General features: G+C 44.9%; 1 protein-coding gene across 1 annotated transcript in view; it reads left to right on the top strand.

Moving 5' to 3' along the window:
- SHISA9 (shisa family member 9) overlaps nt 1–3,792 on the top strand; it is a 285,095-nt gene extending 281,303 nt beyond the window's left edge. Inside the window, exon 4 of the mRNA XM_045460037.1 lies at nt 3,390–3,792. Coding sequence (XP_045315993.1) covers nt 3,390–3,697 — 308 coding nt within the window. The 3' untranslated portion in view covers nt 3,698–3,792. The remainder of the gene's footprint in view (nt 1–3,389) is intronic.
- The last annotated feature ends 8,345 nt before the right edge of the window (nt 3,793–12,137 follow it).

Here is a 12,137-nt window from a genome sequence, read left to right as displayed (position 1 = left end):
TGGCGGGGTGGGGGGCAGATACAGTGCCCACCTTCTCAGCCTCTTTGCCAGGATCCCAGCACACCCCAGCATGGAGTAAACACCGCCAAGCTTGGTCAGTGTTTTCTTGATGTTAGTTCCAGGTACTGCAGTGTGCTTTGGCATTCCTGTGTGTCTCCATCGCGGTATCTAAAGGGATTCGTTCTTTTTTTTTTTTTTTTTTTTTTAATTTTTTTTTTTCAACGTTTATTTATTTTTGGGACAGAGAGAGACAGAGCATGAACGGGGGAGGGGCAGAGAGAGAGGGAGACACAGAATCGGAAACAGGCTCCAGGCTCTGAGCCATCAGCCCAGAGCCTGACGCGGGGCTCGAACTCACGGACCGCGAGATCGCGACCTGGCTGAAGTCGGACGCTTAACCGACTGCGCCACCCAGGCGCCCCAAAAGGGATTCATTCTTAATACCTCGAATTTCTAAAAGGAAAACTCTCTCTCATGATTCCAAATAGAAAAGCGGTATCGATCACCCTAAATAGAAAAGAAGGAAGAAAATAAGTACAAAGGCAGCAAAGCAACAGTTGTTAAGCTCTAGGTAAATCGTGTTGCCTGTGGGAGGGTCTAACTCTAGAGCCAGGCTTTGGGATTGCGCACATGCACTCTCTCCCTCTCTCTCCCTCTCTCTCCCTCTCTCTCTCTCTCTCTCTCTCTCTCTCTCTCTCTCTCTTCCCTTCTCACACTCCTCTCCTTTCTTTTCTTTTTTCTTTTCTTTCTTTTTCTTTTTTCTTCTCTTCTCTTCTCTTTTTTCTTTTTTTTAATTAAAAAGATGAGCATGTTAAAAAGCTCTTGAAGATCTACTGGCACCCAGTGGAGACATTGCACTCCCAAGGGACTCCATCCGAGTCTAAATGGAAAGGAGCCGATTCCCTCTGTGACTGGGTGTTAGCCAGTCCTCTGTCCACATTCTACGACGAATCATTTTGCATTCATGAGTGGCGCACAGCGCATACTTCAGGAAATGCTGGTGGGCTTCTCTGGGAGGGTCCCCCCAGCTCCAAAGTGCTGGGGGTCTGGTTTCCCTTTTTACAGCTCATCTTGCCCCCTGCCCTCAACTCACTTGGTGTCACCTTTATCCTGACCCCGATTAAGGACCTTTCTTGTTCTCTGCAACTACAGAATTTCCTTTTTCCTCCGTGTTCCTTCTCTTCTGAGTCAACTGCATCCAGCGAATTGTGTTATTTGGGGGTCTGGGCAGGAAGGTGACCGTGTGGTCAGTAAGATGTGGCAGCGGGCGACTGAGAACATATCTTCTAGGTCTCATTACCTTTCAGGAGGCTTTGTGAGCAGGGACCGTTGGACAGGGAGGTTTATTCTTTGGCATCCTCTAGGGAGGGTGGATCAAACTCGTGGTACTGAGGGAACTGTGGCTGCCATGTGTCAGCAAGAATCCTGTAGCTAACAGTGGGGACCTTAGAAGAGAGAAGCCAGAACAAAGCAGAGAGTCACTCCCTGCCTCAGCCCATGCCCTGGCATCAGCCTCTATTTCTTGCCTTTAGTTTATGCCCAACCCCCAACCCAACAGGACCAGAGTCTGACTTCCCCTTGCCCTCCCAGAGTATCTCAGCCTCCATCCACCTTGGGCTCTGCCTGGCACCCCCACCTAAGTCCCCTGGTTTTCCGTGTAAATGGAGCATATTTTATGTGCGAATATTTTAGTAACCTTATGTTCTGCAAGTAAACCTGTGTTAATATTCGTCCACAACTGCAGAGTTTATGATACCAATAACACTTCCTACAATGAAGAAGAAGAAAAAAAAAAACATTTGTTTGTTTTCTAAGAATGTTTATTTGTAAACATGTATTCACTATATTAATATGAATTTCTTACCTGGCAATAAAACTGATTATATGTGATGTTGTTGGGGTTGCCCTGTATGTTTTGTCCAAAGTTCAGGAAAACAAACAAACAACAGAGGTTAAGACTAATGCATCACCAAAGTGGTAATTTTACTAAGAGTTTCTTGTGCACACACCAAAAACTTTGCAGATGGGGAGCACTCAAACCAAAACGTGGAATAAGGCTGAGAGGTATATTGTTGGAAAGCAGCTAAGTAGTGTGGAGAAAGTGATTTGTTTATTTTTCACAGTGACTGGTTCATAGAATTTTCTTAACTGAAAGAGAACTGGTTAGTGGTTACCTCGTATCAATCTTGAGGAACAGCAGGTTTGGCTTAGCATTTTCAGAGGTATCAGCAAGAGGCAACCCAGGTCAAGTGAGCCTTGGTTGTCTTGCAAAAGAAGGTAAATTAAGCTTTGCCTGTGTGACTAAGCTGGTTTTGCCTGCTCAGGGAATTTTCAACTCGGATCTCCATTTGTGTTTAACACTTTTTAGGATCCCACATCCTAATCTGAACGGGATCCCACCAGGGACTACCAGTGTTACCACAGAGAGCTAAATCTTTCATACGTACTCAGGATGCATGGGTAATTGTTACAGGTAAAGGATGCTTTTACTTAGTAGCAACTTACACAAATTTTCCTGAGACTTTTTTGTTTGAAACCTTTTTGGTAAGAGTCTGTGTCTCTTAGGTTCACTTCCTGCCTTCAAAAAATACACCATTGCTAGGTCTCTTTATAATAGGGGATTCTTCCCCTATTTGTTAAATTTTACTTCCTGCCTGGCTTCTGTTAAAAGAACAGAATAGTGTTAAGAGCATTATTTCAGTTGGAAATGTTCAGGTAGAAACTTGCATTAATATGGCCCCACTGGAAAGGGGGTCTGAGAAAAGTTGATTTGAGAGATGAAGGGGATACCAGTAGGTGGGCAGGTGAAGCAGGAAATGGGAAAGAGCCAATAGAGGATACTTTCTCATGCCAGCTCCCACTATGAATGACTGGAGTTTAATGCTGCAGGGAAATGTGGGGGCGGGGTGGAGAGGGTGTAGAACACACACTCACAATCATCCCACCCAAATGCAGATGGAGCTGGGCTGTATACACACCAACTCCCATCTGACACCATTTGAGCATTGCTTTCAGGGACTGTTAATAATTGGACACTCGCGGGCTCTCCTGAGTGGTGGCACAGAGATTTTCGAGTCCTGGAGAAAGGCCCAGGCGCAGAGATGCCCCTGTTGGTAACTGGAAGTCAGCCAGCCACTGGGGGAAGACACAGGGAAGAGGCTGGAGCTCTCTGTAGGGGGCTGCTCAGAGCCAAAGCTCTGAGGTCTGCTGGCATGAAGCTTCTCTCTGGATGCCTAGAGGAGTTGCCTGTAGGGGATGGGACCACAGTCTGCGGTCTGAGCTAGGGTTCTTGCCTTGGGAGGCAGACAGCCTTCATTGGTCACAGGGTCACTTGGCGTCTCCCAAAGTAGATCTCATGGGCTCTCTCTCTCTTTCTCTCTGGGGCATAGCTGTGGATACCAGAGAAGTCTGGATGGCAGAGGGTGCTTGCCTCTCCAGTGCTCAGGAACTCTTCAGAGGTGGAGTCATGGACAGCACGCTTCACAGCCCCACGGATGCGGTGGTAGGACAGCGATCATGCCTCTGTGGAGGGCGGGGAGGGGGGACAGTGACAGACTCTCCCACTAGTGAAGCTGCTTGGTCACAACTCAAAAACAACAACCACCACATAAAGTATATTTGTAGAACTCTCATCACATGCCAAACGGTGTTGAGGACTTTGCGTGCGTTGCCACATATGATCCTCATGACTGAATAAGGTGGGCAGTGTTGGCTTTGGAGGTAAGTTCTACTTAGGACTTGGGTAATTTTGCCCCAAGGGATTTAACTAGTAAGCAGCGGAACTGGGCTTTGAATTCCAGAACTCATAAGATGCTTTGATTCCTATAGAGTAGTTGTTACTGGGTTGAGCAAGTGAGTCAGTGGGGAAACTTGATAAAAAAGCTTATTCCCAAGCTCCTCCAACCAAGATGAAGTGGGTCTGAATGGGGACCCAGGATTCACTGTAACAGGTGTTCTGTCATCACAATGCAGTAGCCCCCTGGACCTGAAAGGTGTTGCACCACATTTGCCAATCATCCAACATCTGTGGGCTCATTCTCTGGGACCCGGGATGCAGAAGGAAATGGGATGGAGGTGTGTGCTTCCAAGGAGAGGGCCCCTAACTAACCCCTTGGCTTCATATCCAATGTTGGAAGACTGTGTCCCATACAAGACGAAGGACCGACTCCAGAAGAACTGGTTGCTGGTATTAATTCTCACACTCATTTGCCATGTGCCCTGGGGCCTGAAACTAGTGCTCTTCGAGACTCTCTTTCTTCATCCCAAGAAGGAGGAGGTTGGGATAGAAAAATCTCCAATCCTACTCTCTCACTTGATTGGGTCGTTTCCCCCTACTTCTCACTATGGCATTTGATATAGTCAACGGGATTAAGTCCTTTATCATTTCCAAAAGTTTGCTCCTGGATGAACAGGATTTTGCTGTGTGTAATGATAATTATTATTGTAGAGGCTTCTATGCCATGGGCACTTGCTAGGTACTTGGCTTTATGCTTAGGGATTTCCATTGCTTTAACAGCTATGGACTTAATGACAATAGTTCTTTTTCATGCCATGGATTCCTTTGGCATTCTGGGGCAGCCTGCAGGTCCTTTCTCAGAATAATGATTTTAAATGCATAAAATGGGGGTGCCAGGTTGGCTCAGTGGGTTAAGCCTCTGACTTTGGCTCAGATCATGATCTCTCAGTTTGTGGGTTCGAGCCCTGCGTCAGGCTCTATGCTGACAGCTCGGAGCCTGGAGCCTACTTCAGATTCTGTGTCTCCCGCTCTCTCTGCCCCTCCTTCCCCATCAAAATTAATAAATAAACATTAAAATTTTTTTAAAAAATAAATGCACAAAATGAAATACATGGAATTACAAAATAAGCCCATCATCTGGAAATGCAACATGAAAATATTGTAAGGACCTACATGTGTGATACAGTAATATATGTGATTTTTAACTATTGCATTAAATGACAAGATCTAATGACAGGTGTCAATGTAGTGACAAGTACAAACAACCCTTTGAGCTATCTGTTACAAGTGCACATTGAAGTGACAGCATCCGTGATTCTATAGGTGACGTAGTCCCAGGTCCGTGCTAATATCATGATGACTTTTTGCCTATGTTTATAACTGAGGGACATAGAACATTTCAGTTAGAGCCTAGTGAAAATAAAGATGTTACTTTTTACCAACCAAGTCCCCAAACCCACGGAATTCTACCCACAACTCCCCTTGAGGGTCTGTGGGTCTAGGTGAAGCACCCAAAGACTAGAAAGACTCAGAGCTCCTTGCTTTTCTCACCATGCTTCGATTTTCTCATCCTTCAAGTAGAGATAATCATAGTATCTCTTTTCATTGGCTGTTGTGAGAAATAAAGTAATAGATTCAAAGACATTAATGCGCTCCTAGTAAACACTCAGGAGTTATTTCAGCTCATTCTATTTCAGCTCATTCTATGACAATCCTATGAATGGTTTTTTATTATCACCCACTCCCAGAAGAAGAGACTGAGGCTCCGAGAGGTTACACTTGCATAGAGAAATAGCAAGTCAGTGACAGAGTATACTGAACCCCAGATCTTTCTGGTTCACCCTCAAGCTGTTGATCACATACTGTGTTGTATACGTATTTGTGTTGCAAACATGTTAAATGTTCTTACAACTCCCTGGAGTCAGCTCAAACCCTGGGGTAGTGACAGTGAAACCCCTAGTTCTTTCCCCCTCCCTGAGGAGAAAGGTAGATGTCTGAGGTTAGGGAACCTTTTATCAGACATGTTTGGGGACTTTTGTTTTTAAGATTTTATTTTTTAAGTAATCTATCCACCCAATGTGGCGCTTGAACCTACAACCCTGAGATCAAGAGCCACATGCTCTCCTGACTGAGCCAGCCAGGCGCCCTGTCTGGGGACTATTTTTAAAGGAATGTTGGAGACAGTTAATAATAATATCTTTCCATTCAAGGTAAGCTCTCCAAGCCCAGTGCTTAGAAGATCCTGACTACAAAGACTTCACTGTCCCAGAAATTTTCAGATTCTGGTTTTTTTTAAACCCAGTTAGAAATATATTCATCACCTAAAACTAAAATAAATCTTCCTCATAAATTCAGACAGTCTCAGCCTTGAAAGATAATAATCATAATGATAATAATAGCAACACATCTTTCTGTTACCAGTTACTGAGTTTTTATTATGGGCCAGGCACCAGGTTAAGTACTTTCTATGCATTGCCTCATTTTCTCCTCTCAACAGTGCTCTGAGGAAGAGGCATTGTTCCCATTTTCAAGATGGGAAAACAGACTCAGAGAGGTGAAATGACTCTTACAAGAACATACCTCTAGCGAGTGGCAGGGTTGGGAATCCAAACCCAGTCCGTATGATTCCAAAGCCAACCCTACCACAGTGAGCCAGTTCGTACTCAGACGATCCATGCCTGCATTTGCTTCCACTGCAGTAAATAATTGGGAACTGTAAGGGCGCCTGGCTGGCTCAGTCTGTTGGGCGTCCAACTTCAGCTCAGGTCATGATCTCGCAGTCAGTGAGTTCAAGCCCCACATCGGGCTCTGTGCTGACAGCTCAGAGCTTGAGCCTGCTTCAGATTCTCTCTCTGTCTCTCTCTCGCTGTGTCTCTCTCTCTGTCTCTCTCTCTGCTTCTCCCCTACTCGTGCTCTGTCTCTCAAAAATGAATAAACGTTAACAATTTTTTTTTTAAATAATTGGGAACCGTAATGTGTCCTAAAATTGCTCTAAGGATGTTCAGTTAAGTCCAGGGAGAAGTATATTCCCCTGGGACAGGTAGTATCCACTGGTCAGTATCCATTCCTACCAAATGTCACTGACCTGGAGGCACTCAACTGGCCTGAGGGTGCCTCCATTGATGTTTCCATCCTTCATGTTCTTCAGACCTGTCCTGCAAACTGCTTATGTCACCAGCAAAACAGTACTTGGTCTCCAGAATGGGTTAGTGTCTGGGGAGTGGGAAAGAAAGCAGCACCAGAGGAGCCCTCTGAGGCCAGCAGACAGGAAACCAGGAATTTTAACTAGGTGTCCCTTAATTTTGTCTGACTCTGGGAAAGTCACTCCCCCTCTCTAGGAGGTTGTGCTTTCTTTTGGATAAGAGTCGGATCTCTGGAGTCAGAGGACCTATGTCTGCTTCCAAGTGGGCATAATAATAGCACCTATGAAAGGGTTGGTATGAGAATGGAATAATATAATCTATGTAAAGCTCTGAGCACAGTTTCCAGTTGGTACTTTCAGTATTTTAAGCCTCCGTTCAGGATCATCACATACCCTAGGCCCCACAGAAGGGATTAGAAGAAACCTCAAGCTCATTAAGCCTCTTCACCTTGGCTTTGGGTAAGACAATTCTGAACTTGGTGTAGGACCTTTTCTTCCATCTCCCTGGCTGTTGGGGATGTCGTGAGCATGTCAAGGACCTGATTTTACTACAGACCCTCTTGTAGTTTTGATACAATTTTTAAAACTAGAAAGAAGCTAAATTCTTGCCCAATGAATGTGGTTTGCTGGATAGAAGGAATTTTTCAGATCTGGAGGTCTACAGGGAATAAAATCATCATTCAGGAGATCATGGTAGTAAAAAATGTTGGATTGAGATGGTTTGTTAGTTATGTATTGTTTATTGTTGCTTATTATAAGAGATCAGGAATCTGAGCGTGGCTTAACTGGGTTCTGTGCTTCGGGGATCTCTTGTGAGCCTGCAGTCAAAGTGTAAGTCAGGGTTGTAGTATCATTTGAAGGCTCAAGTGGGGTAGATCTGCTTGCAAGCTCCCTCATGTAGTTGTTGGCAGGATTTGGTTCCTAAGGGATTGTTGGACTGACGGTGTTGGTTCCTCCCTGGCTCTTGGCCTTAGGCCACCTTCAGTTTCTTTCCATGGGGGACTCTCTAATATGTTAGCTTACTCCATCAAAGATGGCAAAAGAGAGCATTTGCTAGCAAGACAGAAGTCACAATCTCTTGGTCATCTAATGATAGAGGTGACAACATCACCATAATCTATTGGTTAGAAGCATGTTGCTCAAGGGGAAAGGACTGCATAAGGCTGTGAAGACCAGAAGATGGGATCATTTGGGGCCACCTTAGAGGCTGCCTGACAGCTTTTGCCCCCCAGTGCAAAAGTCTAAGCTATAATGTCTTTTGGGAGTATTGAGTATCTGAGCACAATTATGACATCTCTATCACTTTCAGAGAGATAACTAACTAACCTGGAATCAATTCTTAGCTCCATCACCTTCTGTGCCTCAGTTTCTCCATCTTCAATAATAGAAGTAATAAGAGCCCCCACACCTCACGTTTTTTGTGTGAGGCCTTTATATGGAATGTATGAGTGGCAAAACAGCTAATTACCCAGTAAAGATGTAACATAGAGTTATGGCAGGCCAGACAAGATCTATGCTTCCCAATCCTTCTCCTTTTGCATCTGGATGGGAGTCATGTGACTGGGTTTGGGACAATATGAGTGGAATTGATGTAGTCAACTTTCAGACATGGTCCATAAAACCTCTGGCATAATCCTCCCATTGCCTCCCCCACCTGCTGAATAGATGCCAATGCCCAGCACAGCCTCAGAAACCACATATTGAAGATGTCAGAGCCTTGGTGAGCCCCAGTCTCTGAATGATTTTGTGGAGCAGTGACTTCCTCTGCCACTGTTCCTATCATTAATTGAACTTTATATGAGTGAGAAGTAATCTTACTATTGTGTTAAGCCCTGAGATTTCAGGGTTTATCTGTTAGAGTAGTTAGAATTTCCTTAACAAATCCAATAGATGAAACATCTTCAACAGTGTCTGGCACATAAAAGACACTGAATAGATGTTGTCTCTTATCATCATCATCATCACCATCTTGACTAACCTACTCATGCTAAGAAATTCCCCAATGTCTTACCCTCCCAGGAACTCTATTTAATAGGGCTAGGAATGCCATTTAATAGCTAAGGGTTTTGTGAAGTTAAGTGACTTCCTTACGATCACAGAGCAAGTGCTGGTTCCACCGATTCTAGTACCCCCCTCAGCCTTCTCCAAGTTGCTGGCACAATCTGGATCCAGTTATGGAGGTGAAATCTTTGTAGGAGAAGAATGTCTACACTGTCAACTTGGCATCTTGCTTATTTTCTTGTCAGATTCCAAATCCTAACTCGTGCTGTGTTGTACAGTTCAAAGAAAGCACTTCACATCAAGAAATGTCATGGTTGCTGGAAACAGTTTTTTCACATCATCTTGAATTTTTCCTTTTTGCAAGTTCAGAGGGTTCACTTAGATTCAAATCTTATAATGCCTCCTTTTAAAACATTATAAAAGGGCACCTCGTTTTTAAGAATCTCAACATCCAAATAGAACACTTCATTGTCTTCATCTTAAAAGCTACAAAATAAGGAAATCCTAAAGAGGCAATTTATAACATGCAGGTGCCTTATTTTCTGGTAATTGGAAGCTGGTTTTGATACTCTAATTTTGGTTTTGCGTTTTGCTGCCCGCTTATCGAAGGCAGTTGAGCTGAATGTACAGGGTTTCTACAAGCTGTCAGTTGAGCCCCAGGTTCAGGTCCCAAATGTTAATACCATGTAGGTCTTAAAGCTTTTATTGTTGGTCTCCTTATTTGCTATGGGAATCTGCCTCAGGGGGGTATTTAGTACTTTCTCAAGCAGAGTCAATGGAATTTTGGAGAAAATTTATTTTTTTTATTTTATTTATTTTTTTTTTTAATTTTTTTTTCAACGTTTATTTATTTTTGGGACAGAGAGAGACAGAGCATGAACGGGGGAGGGGCAGAGAGAGAGGGAGACACAGAATCGGAAACAGGCTCCAGACTCTGAGCCATCAGCCCAGAGCCTGATGCGGGGCTCGAACTCACGGACCGCGAGATCGTGACCTAGCTGAAGTCGGATGCTTAACCGACTGCGCCACCCAGGCGCCCCATTGGAGAAAATTTAGAGACACTTCTAAGTGTTTTGTTCCTCTCAAGCACCTCATTTAATCACTCAACAAATATAGAGTACCTACTATGTGCCAGGTGTTGTACAGGACCTTGAGGATACAAGGATCTCTGTGCCACTATCCCTCCCTCCCTCCCTGTGAAAAAACAAACGAAAATGTAAGGTGAACAAAGGATAAGCAAGTACTATAAAGAGAGCATGGGTAGGGGAAAGCCTCGATGACAGCTAGTCTGGGGTTCAAATCCCCTCCCTAGCACTTCTAGCTAGGTGACCTTGGGGAGATTACTGAGTTGTCTCAGAGCCTAGGTTTTCTCATCGCCAGGATGGACACAATCATACCTAACTTGTCATGTTGTTGGAGCCTTTGAGGTAAAGTGTGTGAAACATTGAATCATGGTGGATGCTCAATAAAGGGGAGCTGTTATTAATAGGAAGCCCATGGATTCCCAGGCTAATGGCGTAGCTTGGTGTTTCTCTTTTGGTTATATTGGGATCCCCAGAAACAGATCCCAAGTCAGGGATTCATGTGCAAGGAAGAAAGGGATCCAAGGAAGGACGGGTAAGGGAAAGGTGGGAGTCCGACAGAAGGGAAAGAAGCCACACGAGGGTACAGTCTCAGGTGATGTCCTGTGAAGGGTCATCGGTGTATAGTGTTCCTCAGAATTTGCAGCTAATCCAAGGAAGGAAGCTGGGCTTTATTAAAAGGGATGGGAACCCCCAGGAACACTGGCTTGCTGTGTGCGAGGGGAACACAGTGTCAGTAGCCCAAGGGAAGAGCTCCAGAATCTCAGGTGCTGGTAGTTAGAATCAAAGGCACACAGAGTCTGAAAGATTGGTGCCTGGAAGTAGGAAGAGGGATATGAGGGCATCTGGGTGAAGCACCAACTCTTGGTCATACCTCCCTTTTCTGACTTCTGGGGGACATTAGTCCTGGCCCAACTAGCCCCAAGAAGTAGGATAAGTTTCCCTTGGTTCATAAGCATAGAAAGTTTGGGAGAATTTACCTATCCAAATAAGGCTAATGGGAGGCTTTGGGGTCACCCTGGCTTACCATGACGTCTTAGCTTACCTTTTTATTGCCTGTGGCACTTTGGGCAACTGCTTTAGCCTCTCTGACTTAAATGTTCTCATTCGTAGAAGAGGAATAACAATATGCTATTTTGCAGGTTTGTTCTACATGGATGTCTTTCTGTTCACTGATTTATCTGACAAATACATACTGAACTTCTGCTATATGTCAGGCTCAGGGCTAAGCATTGGTACACAGAAATGAATCAGACACAGGTCCTGCGATCCAAGACCTTGGCAGCTAGTGGAGGAGGCAGACATATAAATTACAGACTCCGTGTCCTTCCTCATACATGATCTCTCTCTCTGTCTTCCTCTCTATCTAGGTCTTATTTTCGATGCTGTGCCTTCTCCTCTGTCTCCTTCCGCCCCATGTCCTCCCTCCTTCTCTTCCTCTCTACATTTCTGTCCTGCATCCTCCTACCCTCCCTAGAGACTAGTTTTCATATCAACTGGACACTCTACCACCTTCTGCCCTAGCCAGTTCCTGCCTCCCGCTGCTGTTTTCCAAGGGCCCTTCTGAAGGCTGCAGAGTCTCTGATGTTCTGGACAATTCACTTCATCCTAGGCCCTCTGGTATGACCGTGGGTGACCTGAAGATAACAGGAAACCATACAGAGCTGCAGTTAAAGCTTGGAGGCTAGAGTAAGGGGTGGGTGTGGGTGTACATGTGCAAGTCGCAGTCCTGAATCCTGGGGAAGAGCAAAGTAGAATACATGGCTAATTGTTTGGGGGCAAGGGGTGGGTGGTGGTGCAGGAAGGTCTGGAAAGCAGAGGTGATTTCCTTGCTATTTTGCATATAGGTGGATTCCCAAGTGCCCTGGGATGGGCCCCAGGAAATTCGTACCAGGAACAAGCTGCATGATATTGGACATTGTTTTCCTCATCCGTAGGATAGGGATAGAGACTGTGACCTTTGAGGACTGTTCTGGTCCTCTTGGCCAGGACCTCTGCATTCAAAAATCTCTTGATTTCTCCCCTTGATGCTTCTCAGTCTTGGAATGACACTGACTAGGGGTTCCTAATAATAGTAACCAGCCTTTGTTTTTAATTCAGGATTCTGGGAGATGATTAGCTTTGGGCTTGGGAAAGACTTAGACGCAAGGCCCTGGAAGCAGACTCTTTTGGCTGG

Source organism: Leopardus geoffroyi, chromosome E3, assembly GCF_018350155.1.
Source record: "Leopardus geoffroyi isolate Oge1 chromosome E3, O.geoffroyi_Oge1_pat1.0, whole genome shotgun sequence".
Lineage (NCBI taxonomy): Eukaryota > Metazoa > Chordata > Mammalia > Carnivora > Felidae > Leopardus > Leopardus geoffroyi.
Note: the sequence above shows the minus strand (reverse complement) of the source record. Positions and strands in the feature narration are given on the sequence as shown.